This window comes from Penicillium bovifimosum (assembly GCF_028826915.1).
Source record: "Penicillium bovifimosum strain IBT 22155 chromosome Unknown utg000002l_segment0_segment0, whole genome shotgun sequence".
Taxonomy (NCBI): Eukaryota; Fungi; Ascomycota; class Eurotiomycetes; order Eurotiales; family Aspergillaceae; genus Penicillium; species Penicillium bovifimosum.
The window spans coordinates 947,063-966,966 of record NW_026622711.1 but is presented as its reverse complement, the minus strand read 5'-3'; the positions used below and the strand labels follow the sequence as shown (position 1 = coordinate 966,966).

The 19,904-nt window shown below is 50.9% G+C and overlaps 7 protein-coding genes across 7 annotated transcripts; 4 read left to right on the top strand and 3 right to left on the bottom strand.

The window, feature by feature from the left end:
- Positions 1-63: 63 nt before the first annotated feature.
- Positions 64-1,884, top strand: erg5 (C-22 sterol desaturase erg5; the record flags this gene model as incomplete). Its single annotated transcript, XM_056662304.1, has 4 exons — positions 64-232; positions 306-456; positions 543-1,791; positions 1,849-1,884. The coding sequence occupies 4 exons, from the start codon at positions 64-66 to the stop codon at positions 1,882-1,884; spliced, it is 1,605 nt and encodes a 534-aa protein (XP_056524417.1).
- Positions 1,885-2,821: 937 nt separating this feature from the next.
- N7515_001559 (uncharacterized protein) lies at positions 2,822-3,585 on the top strand (the record flags this gene model as incomplete). The annotated part of the gene is made up of 2 exons (XM_056662303.1): positions 2,822-3,109; positions 3,187-3,585. 2 exons carry the CDS (start codon positions 2,822-2,824, stop codon positions 3,583-3,585), a joined length of 687 nt encoding a protein of 228 aa, XP_056524416.1.
- Positions 3,586-4,093: 508 nt separating this feature from the next.
- Positions 4,094-7,369, bottom strand: N7515_001558 (putative mitochondrial translation initiation factor IF-2; the record flags this gene model as incomplete). The annotated part of the gene is made up of 3 exons (XM_056662302.1): positions 4,094-4,337; positions 4,395-6,865; positions 6,938-7,369. The coding sequence occupies 3 exons, from the start codon at positions 7,367-7,369 to the stop codon at positions 4,094-4,096; spliced, it is 3,147 nt and encodes a 1,048-aa protein (XP_056524415.1).
- A 482-nt stretch (positions 7,370-7,851) lies between these two features.
- thtA lies at positions 7,852-11,847 on the bottom strand (the record flags this gene model as incomplete). The annotated part of the gene is made up of 5 exons (XM_056662301.1): positions 7,852-9,276; positions 9,329-9,498; positions 9,558-11,142; positions 11,203-11,317; positions 11,372-11,847. 5 exons carry the CDS (start codon positions 11,845-11,847, stop codon positions 7,852-7,854), a joined length of 3,771 nt encoding a protein of 1,256 aa, XP_056524414.1.
- A 1,255-nt stretch (positions 11,848-13,102) lies between these two features.
- On the top strand, positions 13,103-14,470 carry N7515_001556 (TBC domain-containing protein; the record flags this gene model as incomplete). The annotated part of the gene is made up of 3 exons (XM_056662300.1): positions 13,103-13,352; positions 13,403-13,534; positions 13,590-14,470. The coding sequence occupies 3 exons, from the start codon at positions 13,103-13,105 to the stop codon at positions 14,468-14,470; spliced, it is 1,263 nt and encodes a 420-aa protein (XP_056524413.1).
- A 331-nt stretch (positions 14,471-14,801) lies between these two features.
- N7515_001555 (Yip1 family protein) lies at positions 14,802-15,860 on the top strand (the record flags this gene model as incomplete). Its single annotated transcript, XM_056662299.1, has 4 exons — positions 14,802-14,846; positions 14,902-14,953; positions 15,015-15,717; positions 15,770-15,860. The coding sequence occupies 4 exons, from the start codon at positions 14,802-14,804 to the stop codon at positions 15,858-15,860; spliced, it is 891 nt and encodes a 296-aa protein (XP_056524412.1).
- Positions 15,861-16,228: 368 nt separating this feature from the next.
- Positions 16,229-19,717, bottom strand: N7515_001554 (Ubiquitin supergroup; the record flags this gene model as incomplete). Its single annotated transcript, XM_056662298.1, has 10 exons — positions 16,229-16,315; positions 16,429-16,539; positions 16,740-16,920; positions 17,633-18,536; positions 18,593-18,731; positions 18,790-18,895; positions 18,964-19,217; positions 19,271-19,380; positions 19,435-19,525; positions 19,613-19,717. The coding sequence occupies 10 exons, from the start codon at positions 19,715-19,717 to the stop codon at positions 16,229-16,231; spliced, it is 2,088 nt and encodes a 695-aa protein (XP_056524411.1).
- Between the last annotated feature and the right edge of the window lie 187 nt (positions 19,718-19,904).

Genomic DNA, 19,904 nt, shown 5'->3' with positions numbered 1-19,904 from the left:
TTCTGGATTCCCCGATTGCTCTTTCCTCCTCATACGCTCGGAATTTGAGAAGGACTCCGATCAATGGTCAATATGGCCAATATCACAGGGAGCTTCGTCTCTCCATCTGCGGACGCGACAGTCTCCCCCCATCTCTTTGCGCCAACGGGTCTCGTTGCAACTCTCCTAGATGGGTTCACTATCTGGAAGGGTCTCTTGACCTTCTTGGTCGCAGCTGTGCTGTATGACCAGTGTAAGTGCAATTGCCATGAGTGTGACCCGAACAAGCGCGTCTGGATATTCACATGCTCCCCCCTTTTCTACAGTCAAGTACCACTACCTCAAGGGCGCCATCGTTGGCCCTATGTACAAGATTCCCTTCATGGGACCGTTCCTGCAATCAGTCAACCCCAAGTTCACCGAATACAAGGCCAAATGGGACAGTGCAGACCTGAGCTGTGTGTCTGTTTTCCACAAGTGAGAACCCCCAATCAGTCAGGAAAATCAGGTTGCCGCGGTTGCCGCAACCTCCGCGGAATACATTTGCTAACGCTAAATGGAAGGTTCGTCGTGATTGCGTCGAGTCGTGATATGTCCCGAAAAATTTTCAACTCGCCCGCCTATGTCAAGCCCTGTGTTGTGGACGCCGCGCACAAGCTGCTCGGCAAGACCAACTGGGTCTTCTTGGATGGAAAGGCCCATGTGGATTACCGCAAGGGTTTGAACGGATTGTTCACCCGCCAGGCTTTGGCTATGTATCTGCCTCGCGCCGAGGAGGTTTTCAATGCCTACAACAAGCACTTCCTCGAGAAATCCGCCGCCAACAACTACACCCCGACCCCCTGGATGCCCGAGTTCCGCGAGCTCATGTGTGCTCTGTCTTGCCGTACCTTTGTTGGTTACTACATGACCGATGAGGGTGTTCAGAAGATCGCCGATGACTACTACCTGATCACCGCCGCTCTCGAACTAGTCAACTTCCCCATCATTCTGCCCTACACCAAGACCTGGTACGGGAAGAAGGCTGCTGACATGGTGCTCGCTGAGTTCACGAAGTGTGCCGCCAAGTCAAAGGCCCGTATGGCCGCGGGGGGTGAGATCTCCTGTATTATGGACGCCTGGGTTAAGGCTCAATTGGATTCCGCCTCCTACCGCGAGAAGATTGCCAAGGGTATTCAGGTCGACTCTTCAGAGAAGCCCAGCCAGGTTCTCCGTGAATTCTCCGATTACGAAATTGCCCAAACTATCTTCACCTTCTTGTTCGCTTCCCAGGATGCCACCAGTGCTGCCTCCACCTGGTTGTTCCAGCTGATGGCTGACCGCCCCGAGATCTTGGACAAGGTCCGTGAAGAGAACCTCCGCGTCCGCAACGGTGACCGCACTCTTCCTGCCACTATGGAGATGCTTGACAACATGCCCTACACCCGCGCCGTCGTCAAGGAGACCCTGCGCTACCGTCCTCCCGTCATCATGGTTCCTTATCTGGTTAAGAAAGACTTCCCCATCAGCGAGACTGTCACTGTCGCCAAGGGCTCCATGATCATTCCCTCCGTGTGGCCCGCTTGCCACGATGAGGAGGCTTACCCCAATGCCGACTCCTTCGATCCAGACCGCTGGATCACCGGTACTGCTGAGCAGCAGTCCAAGAACTGGCTGGTTTTTGGTACAGGTCCCCACTACTGCCTGGGACAGACCTACGCTCAGCTGTCCCTGATGTCTATGATTGGAAAGGCTAGTATGGTTATGGACTGGGAGCACACTCCTACTCCCGAGTCAGAGGATATCAAGGTGTTTGCCACCATCTTCCCCCAAGTAAGTTCTGATTCATCCCCTATTCTCTACCATGACCAATCCACTAACCTATATCAGGATGACTGTCTCCTTACTTTCCGTCCTCGCCCTTGAATTCATTTCTTCTGCACAAACAAAAAGCGAAGCTGGAACCCAGCCCCATTCTCTGGATAGAGAAGGGCTTGGTATCTTTCATATGCTGCCTTCCTGTCCTGGAGATGGGGTGGTCCACTGGCCCTTTCTTTCTTCTTTTCAATTTCGATCTTGATGCGTGATGGACACTCAGCAAGGGAAGAGTCTTTACATTGTCTCTTTTGGAGAGATTTTTTTTTTCATACCCTTACGCAAATCAGCCCTTTTGTGATTATGATCTGTTGCCCGCAAGGGGTCACTGGGGGCTTTCGGTTTCTTTCTGGCGGAGTGACTGCTTCTAGAGCCATGCGCAATTAGACTAATATTAATTGTTTTTATCTTTCTTTCACTGCCGATCTACCTCACGGTGCTATTTGTGGTCTGCTTCCACTGGTATATATTAGGCCGTCATTGCTCCTGCATACCTACCTACCTACTGACTGGGTGCGTAGGTTCTCCGGTCGTTTGGTCTTATGTGTTGTCCTTCTGGCTTAGATGATTCTGTATACAATCCAGCGGGCAGGACAGAGTATTAGATCGAATAGGTATGACGATTCTGGGTAGGTAGTATATATCCGGACACGGCCCGACACTTTCACTCGAATCTGCAAAGAAATGGATGGATAGAATTTGGAACCAACCAACTCTATCCCGAATAAACATCACACGTCAGCTCCCTGCCAACCCAATAGCCCAAGACATCCAATAAGGTTACAGATCTAAAACCTTATCCCTTGAGCAAAATCTGACCTCACCTTTAGGTACCAACCTGCAACATCAGCGAAGATATCCCAAAACACCAGGCGGTAACATACGGCAGATACTGACATCACCGCCACCATTACCTCGGCCACCATCTCCGTACCTACATCTCCTCCATACCTAACCTCCACAAACCACCGAACCCAAAAACCAAACAATGGCTTCATTATCATCAACACTTCAGCGCTCCGCCGCCACCCTATGCATCACAGCATCCAGGACCCCAACACGCACGGCCCCCTCCGCGGCTGCAGCCCTCCGAGCCATCTCCACGCCAACAACAAGAGGCCTGTCCACAACACCAACACCCAAGACAAGCTTCCTCCGCGCCCAGCAGTCAACATCTCTCAAGCCATACTCGACTAAGACCCCGTACCAAGTGCAGACACGCCAGAACAGCATCAAAGCTTCCCCGGGTAGTCTCCGGCAATGGGGGTTTGAAGAAGTACGTATCGGAGCCCAGTTCCCACACCCCATGGGCCATACCCAATGTATAATCAAGTACTAACCGGACAAAAACAGATAACCGCCGCCCTCCCAACAACCTCCCCAAACTCCCCAACCCACGCCCCCCTAATCCTAATCGACGTCCGCGAACCCGCCGAATTAACCGGCACCGGCATTATCCCGTCCGCCGTCTGCATCCCGCTAGCATCACAGCCCGACGCAATGTATCTGACACCGGACGAGTTCGAGACGCGGTTTGGATTCCCGAAGCCTGATCCGGGCCCGTCGGCGGAGGGCGGGGAGCCGGCGCAGATGGTGTTTTATTGTAAGGCTGGGGTGCGGGCTAAGGCTGCGGCGCAGATGGCTGTGCAGGCGGGGTATGATCCGGCGACTATTGGGGTTTATATGGGGAGTTGGTTGGACTGGGAGAGGAATGGGGGGAAGGTTGAGAAGTGGGAGGGGGCGGATTTTTAAGAATTCCAAAAGCAAGGACTGATGCGAGGGTTTAGTTTTGATGAGTATGGTGGTAGTGAGGAGGGAGAGGGAAAGTAGATTTGTACATATGATTGCATTTGTAAGAATGAAGCGGATGTATAAGTTACTATCAAGGTAGAAGAGGGTAAAAACATTCAATTCACTATAAGAAGCCATATGGTATCGACCAGACCTTGCTTTTCCTATACCAAATACAAGTGACTTCTCTTCCTGTTCATCCATCAAGTCACGGTCATTCATATGTTCAGATCGCAATGAAGACAAACTTTTCCCTTTTACCGAATAGCAATCATAACTCAATAAATTTTGATCTCCTCCACACGTTCTATAATGTAACCGAGGGCCATGAAGCCGACGGAGAACAAAACCTCGCCACTTGCTGGCCATTGATCGTTGATATTGGCGAGGGGAAGGAACAAGTCCCGCAAGGCTGGTGTAGGTTCGGTGCTGAGAGATCGCACGCCGAAAGCGAGCCCGAGGACTGTACTCAAGGAATGTCAAAGACGGGCTTGAGCCTCTTGACCAGTCCCCATTCATCCATGGTGACCTCGGAGCGGTAGAATTCCTTCAAAGTGTCGATACTGGCACGAGAGATGTGCGAGATCAACTGGTCCTTCTCTTCGAGGTGACGGCCATACATGGGCTGGTTAGGACCCTCGACCTTGACAGCGACGGAGGGCTGGCCTTTCTTGCAGACCGGGACGGCCTTGTGGTCGCGCTCGATGGATGTGCTGTAAAGATAAATTAGAACCTATGGTCAAATCAAATATAGGCAATGGGAAACTTACACTCTTCCAATGTCAACGATCTCCTTCACGCCAGCGGCGTTAGTTCGGACCGCAGCGAGAGGAGTGTGGAGACGCAGACTTCCCTCAATGACATCGACACCGATGACAATGGGATCGGTCTTGTTGAAGACAGCAATGGGCTTGATGATACAGGGGAAGATGGCAAGAAGCTTAGCTTCCTCCTTGCGCAGCTCTGTGAGCTTAGCCATATGCTCAGTGAAGGCATCGAACAAGTGGTAAATGATGTCTGCGGTGAAGATCTTCACACCAATTTCGTTGGCATAGGCCTGCGCGTCCTTGTCGACCTTGACATCGAAGCACAGCATGACAGCGTACTCCTTATGCTTCTCAAGCATGGTTCCGGCCATCATGACATCACGCTTGTAGACGGGACCGATCGAGATATTGGCGACGGGAATCTTGGAGACCTTAAGGAACTCCAGAAGAGCTTCAAGAGAACCCAGGGTGGAGGCCTGGACTGTGACACCACGCTGATCCGTCGAGACACGGCTCAGCAGTGACTCCAGATCGGACATGACCTCCTCCTCGAGATCCTCCTCATCATCGTCAGGGCCAACGACAAGCATGCGAGAACCGGCGATAGCATGCTCCAGATCGTTGGCAGCGATCTTCACACCAAGGGCAGCCTTCACCTCCTTGTTGTGAACATATTGAGACTTGAGACGTAATTCCTTGAGAGGTGCTGGTGTCAGGAGCGCACGAATGTTTGTTGTTATAGGTCCATTAAGACCGCACAGCACGATGCGATCACCCTCGCGAAGGATACCGTTGGACAAGATAACGTCAATGGTGGTACCGAGACCCTCAATGACCTTGACCTCCAGAACTGTACATTCAACCTCGGACAAGTACATCAGTGCGTTGGTCATACGCTCCTGACTCAGGGAAGTAAGAAGCTTCAGCATGTCAGGAACACCCTCTCCGGTGTGGGCGGAGGTGGGCACGAGAGAGACGTTGCGAGACATAGACTTGTTCTCAAAGAAGAGCTCGGAGTTGAAACCTTGCTCGGCGAAAGCAAGCTTGGTCGCTTCAAGACGAGTGCGGAACTCGTTTTGAACGCCCTTGTTCTGCATGGCCAAACTGTCTTGGAAACCGTTGTTATCGATCTTCTTCCAGCCGTATAGACGATCGATCTTGTTCAATGCGACAATGAAAGGAGTCTTGCGGTCACGCAGCAAACGCATAGACTCGAGGGTTTGGGGCTCGAGACCGTGCATGATATCCACGACCAGAATAGCGATGTTGCAAAGAGAGGAACCTCTTGAACGCAGGTTGGAGAAGGACTCGTGACCGGGGGTATCGATAATCAACAGACCGGGGATCTTGAACTCAAACTTGCCATCCTTGTTGACAACATTGGTCTTGGTACGCAGGGAATCGACAGGGAAGTAAGTGGCACCAATCTGTTGGGTGATACCACCTGCTTCGCCCTCCTGCACGTTGGTCTGGCGAATCTTGTCCAACAGCTTGGTCTTACCAGTATCGACGTGACCAAGAATACAGCAAATAGGAGATCGGAGATCGTCCTTCGAACGAGCTGCCATGGCCTCCTCGTGCTTGGCCTTTCTGCGCTCCGCGGCCTCGGCCTTTCTTGCCTGGATGGCCCTCTGGTTCGCGGTCTGCTCCTCATCGGACGAGTCTTCGTCGGATGACTCGTCCGAGTCAGACTCAGACTCCTCTTCTTTCTCTTCAGCCTTCGTCTCAGGTGCGGGTGCGGGTGCCTCGGCAGCGGCCTTCTCTTCCTCGTCAGACTCAGCATCCCAGCTGTCCTTGACGTCCTCGTCGGCAGCCTGCTCCCAGTCGTCAATAGCGTCGGCCTCGTCTTGAGGAGCGGCAGCAGCAGCCTCGGCCTTGGCCTTCTCCTCAGCCTCCTTCTTGCGACGTGCATCTTCAGCCTCACGCTGAGCCTGGGCTCGAGCAGCGGCAGCTTCAAGATCCTCTTCCTGCTTCTTGCCAGCCCTCTTCTTCTTGTTCTCCTTTTTGGTATCGTAAACAGGACGCTTCTTCTCGGCGTCTTCCTGCAAGCCAGCGACCTTGGCACCGGCAGCAATCATCTGCTGCATGCGCAGTTCGTTGCGCTCCTTGGCCTCTCGCTGGGCCTTGGTAAGCAGCTTACCTTCTTTGCGTAGCTGCTCCTTCTTCTCACGCTCCTTCTCCTTCTTGCGCTCACGAGCCTCTGCGCGCTTCTTCTCTTCCTCCTCATCGAGAAGCTTCTGCCTAGCGGCCTCAGCCCTCTCTTCCTCCTTAAGTCGCTCCTCCTCCTCACGCTGCTTTCGGAGAGCCTCCTGTTGCTTCTGAAGGGCTGCGAGGGCGGGAGGAAGCTTCTTCTTCTTACCGGTCTCTGCGGCGGGCGCAGCAGCGGCGAGCTCATTCTTCTTGGCCTCGGCGGCAGCAACCTTCTTGTCTTCGGCCTTCTGTTCAGCGGGGGTGAGCTTTTTCTTTTGGGCAGCCTATAAACACAGAAGGACATGTTAGCGAAATGATCGGACAGACTCTGGACAGGAAGAAAGATTTAAACCCACCTGCTCCTTCTTGCGCTGCTTCTCCTTCTCCTTCTTCTCGCGCTCTTTCTCCTTCTTGGTCTTCACTCGGAACTCGCCCGCAGGCTCTTCCGGAGCAGGCTTGGCCACTTCCTTAATCTCTTTGATGGGCTTGGCCTTTCCAGCGAATACATCGTCTTCATCGAAGGTACCCTCCTCGGGCTCCTTGTTGGCCAGAGGGTCGATGGGCGCCGCATCCTCGCCCTCGACGAAATCGTTGACCACCTTGCCCTTCTTAGCCTTCTTGGCCTTGTTCTTTCTCAAAGCAGCCATAAGGCCACCGACTGGTGCTTCCTCCTCATTGTCTTCTTCTTTGGGTTGCTCAGCCGGAGCATCGGTGGTGGGGGCGGCCTCACCGAGATCAGCCTCCCAGTCCTGCTCCTGCTTCTTATTGCCCTTCTTCTTAGGCGCCATTGTGAAAATGTGAAAAAAGTTCTGGTTTCGCTTTGGGTGTGTGCTGATCTGTGATCCGATTCAAGCGGAGAAATGGCAGTGGCGCACAAACGGAGTTAACCGGTTGGCGGCGATAATGATTAAACGGAAAAGATTGGCAATAGGAAGAAGAAAATGAAGACAATCCCCAGAATGAAAGACAGAGACAAAGATAGAGCTCTCTGTAAAGTGGGCCAAGGGAGGGGTGTGGGAGGGAAAAGAATTTCGGAAGAATCATGAACCAGTGGGGATTGACATGGGCCATTGCCACATACAAAATTACCAACATCTTTAGGAGGTTTGTTGGCTGTTTTCTACAGATTTATCCTATTAATATGCGCAAATTTGAATAGCCTCAAGGTTTTCTATGGTTTATGTCACTCATACCGCCAACAATAGCCCAAGTTGGGGCAAAATGACTCTTGTTCCATCCTCCGCCCGCCTCGCTAGCATCATCCAGGATCCTACACGCCGAGAACATCCCGGAGCCAGTCTGAAACAACCTGGACATGGTTCTCATCAATGCCCAGTGCTTCCTCAGTGGCATGAATGAACGTTTGCACAAGGTCAGAGTCCAGTTGCTTGAGTTGGCCATTGCCGCATGCCGTGAGCAGTTCATTCAGATGGCTCGATTCGCGACTAGCGAGGCGAGCCAGGATGTTACCATCGACATGCATGGTTTTCTCATAGATGGCGTCAGCGAAACGCCGTCTTTTGTCTGCCCCGGGGCAGATGGCAGGGTCCCTCCGACAGAGTCGCAGGAGGATGTTCAGGAGACGCCACTCAAAAAATGAGAGGGTCAAGAGGCGATAGACGGACCCATCGATACCAAAGCCGTAAAATATGTTTGTCGTTTCCAGCCATGGTAGACGTCTGGAACTTCGTGCGATTTTCACCAGTGAGACGGGGAGATCGGCTGTCGCACAAGGAACCGAGGCATAGAGTGATTCATTGTTTTGTGCAAAGGCTCGCGTAGTTCCGCCTCGACTACTTACGAGAAGTGTCTCGGGGTGGCCTTCAAAGGCGTCAACGTGACAGTGAGTCAAACCAAGGAGTGGAGTCGGGTGAGAGTCGACAATGACGATATCCAGACGAGAATGACTGACGATCTGATAGATATGCAAAGACTCCTTTGAGGTGGTGACGTAGATCAAGTTATCGTGCACTGTCATGGCGACAGCTGGGGAGGGAAGCATTGCGGTGATTGTGCGAGACCATTTTAGATCTGAGCCACTTGGGCTGACCGGTACAAATCTCTTTCCAACGGCAACGATCACACAGTCATTGAACGGCACCATCGCGTAGATCGGGTCATCGAAATGTTGTATGTGCTTGTCCTGGCAATAGATGGCTTCGGCATCGTTGGGGTTTCGGGTTGTCTGTATGAGCATCAACCGACCGTGGTGCCTGTTTGGCTGTGGAGGAAGAGCGATAGAAGTCCCAATTGCGATAAAATGATATCGATGGCCATTCTTCTTTGGCATCCAGTCAATGATACAAGTGACCTTTTCCCCGCTACATCCGTTTGGTCTCCATTGCTGAAGGCCGTCAGCCACCATAGCTTGATCGTAAGGAGCGACTGGTTGTTTTGTATCCGGGTCCACGAACTCGATACGCGCTGTTCGGGCAAACTCAAACAGTCTCTGGCTTGGATGAGTGACGGTATATGAGACAATGAGTCTCTGGAGATGACTTGAGTAGGTGATTTTGGTGGGGTTTCCAGGAATGTCAATACGCCTTGGAACAGTCTTCGCTTGGAGATCCAGAGAGCATATCAGAAGGTGGCCATCTGCAAAACAAAACAGATAGACACCTGTGGCTTCATCAGCCTCCGAGTCTACTGCGAGAGCAGCATCAAAGCCAGAGATATGGGTTGGGAACCATGTAGGCTGGCATGAACATTAGCCCAAATCTGAAAGACACGACGGAGCGAAGACTTACTCGACTTTGATCAGTGATCCAGACACGAGATAGGACATATTCAGAGACATTATCATGATCGTAAGTTACATGCCATAACTTATCACCGCATGTAAACAAAGCGTATGATCCGTACGATTTGATTTTGATTGATGTTATCCCAATATCCCTCGGTTTTTGTTGTTGCAGATCTTAAGAAAATGTATCTGGTCAGCGAAAATAATCCTTATTGGATGTAGGCATGGCTCACCATCGATAGAAAGGACAGGTATGTCGCCAAAGTTGGCAACAAGCCCATCAATCTTGAATGAAACAAGTACGCCACATCGCAGGCCACAAAGTAGGAACTTCTGGACCCTGTCCTCCCATACAGCATCGATAACAGCAAGGCTGTCGATTGCTCTTGAATCGATTGCTGACTGCAGGTCTGAAACAGCCGTGTCGGTGTGTTGCCTGAGTCCTCCGATGTGACTTGAGAGCTCAAAGGATAGCACTGTGCCATCACCGGTGCCGATAAAAATAAACTCAAACTGATCACACCAATGATAGGTGATGCAAATGGGTTCTGCGTGAAGCGGGTGTGAAGCTTCATCCTCAGACAGGGAGGGGCCACTAGGCGTCGTGACGATGCGATGAATATGGAGATAGTACAGCCCTTGGCTTCTTGAAGTCATGACGACGGTAGAATTCAGACCATCAACGAAAGCCGCCGTGACAGTCTTAAGAGGGCCATTTTTGATAGAGTTGGCATGAGAGGGGTCACCAGGAGTGAACAGCTGCACACCATGTCCAGTAACCTGGACGATCACACCGGAAGGTGTACAGCCCGTCGCCAATGTTTCTTCGTTCTCCACGCCGGTACCATCCTCGAGGGCACTGATGCCATCTCTCATATCAAGAGTTGTGTGCAAAAGGTAGGAGGAAAGCGGATCAGAGACCATCAGGTGGATTGAATCGTCAGAACTGGATGTCACAGCCCACATATCATATATGCTGTCGAATCCGCCCATTTCGGCCGAGACACCAACCAGGGCCTCAACACCACGTCGTAGCTCGGTAATTGCCCCTTTCTCTGAAGCAGAAGGCGAGCAGACAAACAGACGGTCCTGTGCATCGGCTGGAGTTCGGTCGCCTACGGTTGGAGAACTCGCGGGAATAATGACTGCATCAGGGACGGGCGCCCAATTGACAAATCGCTGGACACATCTGGGGTGATCCCGTGCCTCCTGGACGAACAATCCACCATCGCCCTGGCTTCCGGCAGCAATAATGTAGTCCCCACCTTCGTGACCCATATCCAGAATGTCAAACGCTGTGTCAACAGCGCAGGGGAGTTGACCCAGAGAGGTCTGGGTTTCGAGTTCATTGTCGTTGCCAAACTCTAGATAATAGATCCAGCCGTTTTCTTGACAAAGGAAAATCCCATCGTACCTCTGCATGTACATCCAGTTCCGCGAAGGTCTGGCCCAGCGAGTCCACAGCCCAGCTTGAAGAGAGTCGCCGCCATCGGGAAGGATTGGCGGATACCTCATCGGGGGCGATTCGCCAGAGGGTGTGTGCAAGGTCATACCTTTTGTGCCGACAATGAGGTAAGCAGATTCTTTGGCCAAAGGAATGACCATGTTGGGAAACTGAAGTGATGGAGGCAGACTTGTGCTGGTACAAATGGGGCGTTCACCAAGGGACTCTTCTTCCCCTTCCCAGTTATAGATCATGCACCGTGTTTCCTGATTGGAACGGACAATCAAGAGCAAGATGACCCGCGTATCGGTCCATTTTTTGGGATAAAGGAATTCCATGAACAGGATGTCACCATCCACTTCATAGAATTTTTCCTATGCAAATATTGTTAACATCTGAGCTGAGAAGGGGAACCTGCAGTGATGATCACATACGAACTTCAGTGGATCTAGCTTTCCCTGTGCCATCTGCATCCGAATATCATCATGCGACTTCAGCCACAAGAGACCGAAGAAACCACGGGATGCACAGACTGCGACTGCACGCGACCTTGAATACCAGTGTAAGCTCTTGTCAATCAAACTATTGATGAGCCCCGCTTACCTAGGATCAACTGCAATGTGCGCGCCATAACGTTCGGCTAGACCGACATCTCGGGGCAAAGGTCGGCTGTAAGAAACAAATGGATCTTCTCCTTTGTCCGAGCAGTACATGAAAAGGAGTTCATCGGAGCTCGTAGAAAGAAAGAGAATCTGAGCAGGTAGATTCTCTGTAATAGGGGAAGAGACCGTCAACCTCGATGGAGCCAAAGGCTCCCAGGGCAATAGGGACCCGATATTGATGACCTTTGCCCCAATGATTGAGCCTTGGATATCTGTTTTGTCCACAACATCTTCAAGGTGGCCGCTAGCGAGTGCCTCTTTGACCTGAATCCGTCGTTCTCCAATGAAAACAACATCGTTGTGGTGTCTGTTGCGAATACGCGCCGGGAGGATCCAGCTGATGACCGGACTGGTAACCAAAGTCTGCGTAAGTAGTCCAATCCGCGTCGACCGTGTGGGGGACCGGCCAGAAGACATCGTGTTTGCGTTTGATGGACTTCACAGGACTATGAAAAAGTTACAAGAACCTTAGGGGAATCTCCAGATGGAATAATGAAAGGGCAATAGTCGACGGAAAGGAAGAGAAACCAACTGAAGCCTGGAAGAAAAGAAGTCGATGGGAGGTTCTATGAAGCGGTCAATGGCCTGAGGGGATCAAGCTTCAATGATGTCCAAGCCTCGGCTTACTTCAGTGGCTTCCTGAGTTAGAGAAATACAGCAGAAGCATTTGGTATCTGCAAGTTCCACTTCTCCTCATGCTTCGGTAGCCAGGATATCTTTGATTGATCATCAACTGCCAAATGCAATACTGGCTGAATTCTGATTTCCGATGCACAGCGTGAGTTTGCAGAGAGCCCAGGCAGTTCCCATCAAGCTGCAAGTCGAGTCAAGATGCTCCAGACAAGCCCTGTGTCAGTTTCGTTAACATAAGTACCGCAAGCAGGAACCCCAACGCGCGACTTACAGCTTGCCCGACAGTCAACAGCAGTAGCAATTCTACAAGGCCTGCAGATACGCAATATGTTCCATGGATAACCAAAAATTCAAGAAGCAGCTTCGTTACAGAGCTAACTCTGTGACTAGCAGACAAGTCGGAAGCGAATCCCCGGGATATATGCAGTCAGCGTTGTCGGTGAGCTATGCAATCCCCAGAAACAGCAGGTTTCTAGGGCACACGGCACACAGCAGTCAGCACAGCCAGATCTGTCTAAGACCTTGCTCAGAATACCGCAAAGCTATTCACTGGGAGTATGCTTAGGCGCAGCACAGGGCGAGTGTTGTTATCGGCGAAAACATCTCGCGGCTGCCGAACAATGCCTGAGGCCACGAAGTGGACCTCCCCGTGCCGCCTTTGACTTCAAACATTCACTTCCGAGTGTATGTGCCTAGAGGATCATCAGCTAGAGCTCAGGAATATCACAGACTCTCAAATTAAGATTCAAGGCTATTTTATCTGATTGGCGTTGCGCTGCTCATATGAACCTGGAACAAACCATCACGTTGACTGGTTCAACGGATAAAGCCGATCTACTGTATACCTACCTATCCGACTCAGATTTCCTCCGTTGTTGAGTTGGATTGCAACACGAGCCTTGTGAAGCTTGCCTGTTAGCTCTGATCAAATACATAAGGTAAGTAATTTCTGTTCCATATTGTGTATGTGTATTAAGCGATTGACCGGTTGTTGAAGCATACTTGGTCTTCTGGGAGGCAACTCCTTAGCGGACGAACAATGGAGAACTCTGCAAAGGAACTGAGCGATTCTGGCTCAGAAACCGCGTTTAGGTCGGGGGAATCTGCTGGGGATCTTTCCAAGGCCGGCGAGGCAAGTCAATCATTGAGAACGCAAGAAATTGCAAGTGCACAGGCAGAAAAGGCAAGAGCTATTCGTGAAGCATGTGCATCGCGGGACGTGGAAGCCCTGGCTGCGCACGCAACATCGGAAGGGGGTCTGCTCGAAGATGAATTGCGACAGCTGGCCTGTGAGTTTGATTGATCTAAAGGAAGTGAGCTTGAATGACTGATTTGGCAGGGCCTATTTTATTACACTGCGATGAAGGATTACGACAATCCAATACGACTTCGAGTCCCAAAGCTCCGCGTCATGCAGATGAGGACCAGGTAGGGCTTGATGTCAATCGATCATTCGTCTACTATCCTCAAGGTACGTTACCATATATCCCAATGATTGGTAGAGTCCGGATGTTGATCGATTATAGCCCCGGAAGAGGAAATGCTGGAAAAGAAACAACAGTTATCAAACTTGATCACCCAAGTCCTGAGAGATTACCCTATGTTGTGTTATTTCCAAGGGTACCATGACATCGTCCAAGTACTTCTCTTGGTACTTGGGGAGAAGAAGGCTATACCAGCCGTGGCACACATATCCCTTTTCCGCATAAGAGACTACATGCTTCCATCACTCTCGCCGGCCTTGAAACATCTACATCTTATTCCTGCTATCATCGAAACCACCGACCCCGAGCTACGACGACATCTAGGCAACATCCAGCCATTCTTCGCTCTTGCAGCCACGCTCACACTCTACGCCCATGACATTCAAGAATACAGCAACATCGCCCGTCTTTTCGACTTCCTTCTCGCCCGGGAACCCGTGGTTGCAATCTATCTCTTCGCAGCAATGATCCTATCAAGGAAGAAAGAGCTCTTGGAAATCCCAGAGGACGAGCCTGAGATGCTTCATTTCACACTCTCCAAGCTACCATCTCCGCTCGATTTGGATGGGCATATTCTACGCGCGACACAGCTCTTCGAGGACCATCCGCCAGAATCCTTGCCACTTGGAGCATGGAAACGCATTCCCTCGTGCAGTGTGCTTAAGACTTCACGAGACCCACATCAGAAATACAGTGTAGAAGACGCATTGCATTTCTTCGAAGAACAATCTCGGCAGATTCGGAATGAAGAGCGCAGAAAACAGGCAGTTGATTTCTTATGGAGCCACCGTCGCTCTGTGGGCTCTGTGGCGCTGGCTATATTCGTCGGTGTTGCATCGTTCTACATTCGCAAGAAGGGGTTGGATATGTCAGCTTGGTCCTATTTTGGGCGGATTCAAAGGGCAATCCAGAACTGGATATGATCCCAAGCCAATATGCACTTCGCAGGTCTCCAGACTCTTGAGACTCCTGGTGCCATTGTGTGGGTTACTGTGTGTATGATTAACGAGGAACCGAAACCAAAGCGTCTTTAGAATAGCAATGTCGTATAATCGTATTTGATTATTATAATCTTCACATTTTCATAGACGAAAAGACCAGTCACATTGATAGAAGACGCGTATGTAGTTCGACGCTCGTGTATGTCACCGAGCGGTACCCACAGCTGTGGCTTGAGCCGTGGCTTTATCAGCGGAAGCTGATGTGTACACTTGACCACTCCCCTGCCACCAGCTTACCTCAAATTCAACAACCATGGCGAATCGAGGCTACGATGTTGTAGTAGATGTTGATGCAGAGGTAAGTGCAATTCAATCATCAACGCAATTCCGCAATTCTCTCTAATAAACAACAGGGCGACCTTGGGCACACCGACCTACAAGAAGATCTCGAATTCCACCCCTCCAGTGAGTTCCAGCGCAAATCACCGCCAGCAGAGCTCTCTAACCAATAAACCGCACTTCCCAGACTTTGAAAATGACCAGAGAACCGCCAAAGTCCAAGGCGACTCCGCCCCATTCCTAGGCGGTTCGTCGCGGCGCCGCGACCGATCCCCTGGCGGCACGCCGACCAAACACAACTGGTGGTCGATACACTACTACGAGCGATTCTTCGACGTCGACACAAACGAGGTCTTCCGCCGCTGCGTAGCCACGCTGTACCCGCGCAACAACTTCCTCGACGTGCTGGAAGGCAATGCGGACCTGTACGGGCCCATCTGGATTGCGACTACGGTGGTAGTGATCCTGTTTTTGACAGGCACTATCTCGCAGTGGCTGTCGAACAATGACGACAAGCACTTCGAGTATGACTTTAGATTGCTGTCTGGCGCGGCTGGTCTGATCTACGGATACACGGGTATCCTGCCCATTGCCCTTTGGGGCGCCCTGCGTTGGTTCGGTAGTTCGACGGCTGACCTTATTGAGTGCTGGGCTCTGTATGGATACTCGAATCTGGTGTGGATTGCTGTTGCGCTGGTTAGCTGGAGTCCGTTGACTGCGCTTAACTGGGCGCTTGTTGGCGTTGGGTTTGCTTGGACTGTGTTCTTCCTTTTGCGGAACTTGTACCCGGTTTTGAATGCTACTGATGCTAAGGCTAGCAAGATCTTGTTGATCTTGGTTGTTGTGCTGCATGCGGCTTTGGCTATTGCTATCAAAGTGCTTTTCTTTGCGTAAGTTTTGGGTTTACCACCGTCGATCGTTCAATACTGACGCTTCTACTAGGCACGCGAGCCCCGTCTCGAAGAAGAACAAGGACAAGGACCACGATGATGACAAGGATGACGGGAAGCGAGGCATGATGTTCAGGGCTTAAGTGGGGGATGGATGGATCGTTTAGCTTTGATCTGGAATACTGGTCGTTCCGTCGTTCTTGCTCAGGCAGCAAGTTTCGCAGCTCAAGTTTCCTAGCCCTGTTCTTGACCGCATGTACTGTACGCTCTATTTATCGCAGACGAACTTGGGATAGGATAATTCGACTTTTGAATTTACACATTTCATTTCATGGAGTGCAACTTGAGCGTCGAGAGGAGCCAACTAGAAAAAGTATGACTGTGGCTGCATTGATTTTATCATCATATCTAACGCCATTTGTAAACCTCTCCATGTAGTGACAGTCCAGCCATTCTCCAACGTTGGAACTGCACCACAACACACCGAGCACAAGACCGAGGAGCGAGTCGTCTATTTGAGCTTCTTCTTGGGGCGGAGCTGGTTGGTGTGTCCGCACTTCTTCTTGCGGCAGTTGGTGGCACGGGGAGGGAGACGAGCCTGTGAAGGGTCCAGGTTAGTATATAAGTTGAGGGAATTGATATCTTTGCCACCGAAGGGCACACTCAGGACGAGCATATCGGACGTAGACCAAGGAGGCGGGATGAACGTACGTAGCACTTGCGGCAGATGGCCTTCTCGCAGTTGAACTTGGAGGCAAGGGCCTTGAGGGAAGGCTCAATGATACCACCACGGAGACGGAGGACAAGGTGAAGGGTGGACTCCTGTAAGAAGGAGAGCATCCCATGTTAGCCAATACTCCATTAATTCATTTCAATGATGAAAGCGATATTTCCTCCTTTTGCGTATCTGGTGTGGGAAAGTGTCGTCTTGAACAAAGAATATGCCGGCTATCCGATCCACCCGAGATACCATTATCGCCCCCCACTTCAAGTCGAAATCATCACTGGAATTCGGTCCGTACCTTCTGGATGTTGTAGTCGCTCAGGGTGCGGCCATCCTCGAGCTGCTTTCCGGCGAAGATCAGGCGCTGTTGGTCAGGGGGAATGCCCTCCTTGTCCTGGATCTTGGTCTTGACGTTGTCGATGGTGTCGCTCGACTCGACATCAAGGGTGATGGTCTTACCCGTCAGGGTCTTGACGAAACTATTATCGCACCGTATTAGCCCAGGTTCTTTTCATCCTTCATTTTATTCCTCCATGGGTATGGGTCGTATTGGCGATGGATCGGGGTTGTGGTTCGTGACGACATTCGAGGGGTTCAGGAAGACCTACATCTGCACTGAAACGGCGCGAAAAGAACGATGTTAGCTTATGGGATCCATGGCGATGCAAAGAGGTGGTTAAACGGGGTGTATGGCACGTACTGATGGCGAGTTTCGTTGGTGTCGGCTGTCGGTCGCTGTGTTCCAGGCGGAGCAGTCGATTGTCAATTTGAGGATTTCGCTCGCTTAGCAAAGGTGGAACGATTGGGAGTACCCTAAGCCCTAGTTGCTTCCCGCTTTTGTCATTTATTATGTCAGCAACCCCGGCCAGCACAGCCAATCATAACTTAGCAGCACAATGCCCTACGTCAGGTCTTGACCTCTTCCTACTAAAAATAATAGTTAGACGATGTTTCTTACTGCGTAGATGCCATTATGTACAAACCAAATACAATAGATGATATTGCTTGCATTTCAGCTGGCGAATTTAAATATGTACCTTACAAGAAAGCAGACAGAACTTCATGACAAGGTAATATAGGAGTCCTCGAATAACGAATTGATCGAAAGATGAACGCCAATGCTTGATCTCAATGCCCCAACGCCATGCATATGATACAACGGGCATCCTGATCGCCCGCTAGATGATTCACCACATCTTATCATCGGCGTCCATATCCTCAAATACCGGCTCATCCATGTCCTCTTCAGAGTCGTCCATTCCATAGGTATCGTCAACATCACTTTCGTCGCTGTCCAACCCTTCTCTGCCCTGCCTGGCGAAGAATTCCCTGTTCTGTCGCTCCTCGTCTTGCTTTGCGATCTTGAACTCGACAAGTGACACGGCATGGACCAGACTTTTCAATGGGACCGCCGCGAGGCGGGCGGCTTCCTCGTAGAACGCCCGTGCGGGGCCCGTGAGCTGCGATTCCCAGCGATACCGACGATAGAACTCGCCAGGACGCTTGTCCTCGGCTTCTTCGTCTTCCGGGATGACCCTTCTGACTTTGAGATTTTGCATGACCGTTTTCATGAGTGCGTTGAGCTTTTCTTCTGTCGTATCGGGAGCAGCAGGAGCAGAAGACGACCCCGGAGTAGCCGTAGGGATTGGCTGAGCATCGGATCCAGTTCGGCTGATGGGAAATAATTCGGCGATGCGAGTGGGGGCCCTGGAGGTGTCTAACCAACTGCTTGCATACCAGTCCATGTAATTGTCCATTTGGGCGGACGTCATGTTCAGCACATCTTTGTCTGTGACATGGATGGCGGCCCCTTTTGCAAGATTGTCCCCGAATCGCGGGTCATGGTCGAACCGACTTTGAGCGCGTTCCCAAAGAGACCAGTCCATGACCTGCGCAGCAGGTTCACTGCCGGTAGTGGGGTATCTTTTCAAGTCATCGAACGGAAAGAGTAATTTCGTAGCAATGACTATGAGGACCATCAATTGCACGTCGGGGAGATCTTGGATTAACTTCCGATTATACTGTGACTCTTCGGGATACCGGAAAGTGAAGCCTACTAGCTCCTGCAAAGTCTTGGCTGCATCGTAAACCTCAACTAGGACTTGTTAGCTGGGAAGAAGGGGGTTGAGGTCAAATGAGTGTATCTCGTACTTGGTAAAGCCAATCTCTTTATTTGCCGGAAAAGTACCATGGGCAAATTCAAAGCAGGAAGTACCAATCCGAATCGGCGCTGATAGAATAGCATGATTGCCCGCACACTTTGGTGGATGTGCTTCGCTTTAGGCAGTGTCTTTGCCAACATTAGTGGAATTGTTATACAGGGGGATCGTTCGTCGGGTGACACTCACGTTGACTTCAAGGATCCCCGTGAATTCTGGCGGGAGTCTATCCCTCATTTCCCGAGGGACAGTTGCCAGAGCTCGAACGTAGGGTACATCTTGTCGTATGATCATGCTTTGAATTACAGATCAGCATCATCCTGGAAGCGCAGTGTGGCTTTCGATGGAGATGAATACACATACTCGTGGAAATCATTGACACAAACCGGAAGACGCATCAAGGATGCTGCGAGATAACACAGAGCAATGGTGTCAATCAGGCGCGGCCATTCAATATACCTCGAGTCTGGTTTAAATCCCATATCACGGGAGTCATCTTTATCTGTGGGCTGTGAACTGAAAAGCTCAGGTTCAGTATCATAGTCGTCATCTTCAGTGTCAGTGATCTTTGCTGTAAAGTCTTGTAGTCGAAGAGCCCAAAGGTCGCGGACAACAATCTGATGTATAATGAGTCTCCAGTCTCATTACATAGAGCAAGGCGAGCACTCACCTCAAGCTCTTCTGGGAAACCTAGTTCATGAACCAAGGCATGACATTGTTTCCACAGGATAAGTTGGTAAGTCTGCAAGAAAAGCGTGTATGCCTGACGGCCACGGAGTGCTTTTGTGGATTAGAGTTAGCGAAACAGCGGATATATGGGTATCAATTACACACTCTTGCTGATCTTTTCTTTGATTTCTTTCTTCAGGCGATGGGTTTTGCCTAGGTTTCCGAAATCATCGGCATCCTCGGCAACTTGGACACCCTACTCGTGTCGTGTGCCCATATTAGCCGACAACTTTCTGATGACATTTGGCGATGCGGTGATAGGACAGATGGACGTCATGCATACCTCCTGCAAGTGACCGCGTCGACAATACCAGAGACCATTGTCGAGATAGTACCGGATCTCACGGCATCCCTCTTGACCACAGACCCCTCGGGTAACGTAGTCCATCCCCAAGGGATTTGTTCATGCTGGTTTGACGAGGAAAGGTTGATATACCGAGATGGCGGAACTTTTTTCTGCCTTCATTCCAGTGACCGCCGATTTTGTCGCTCCACTTGTCCCGCCCATCTCACACGAGTTTCTAGGGTTACGCTGGGGAATATTTTGTTTTATGATTTTATGACCTGGCTGAAGC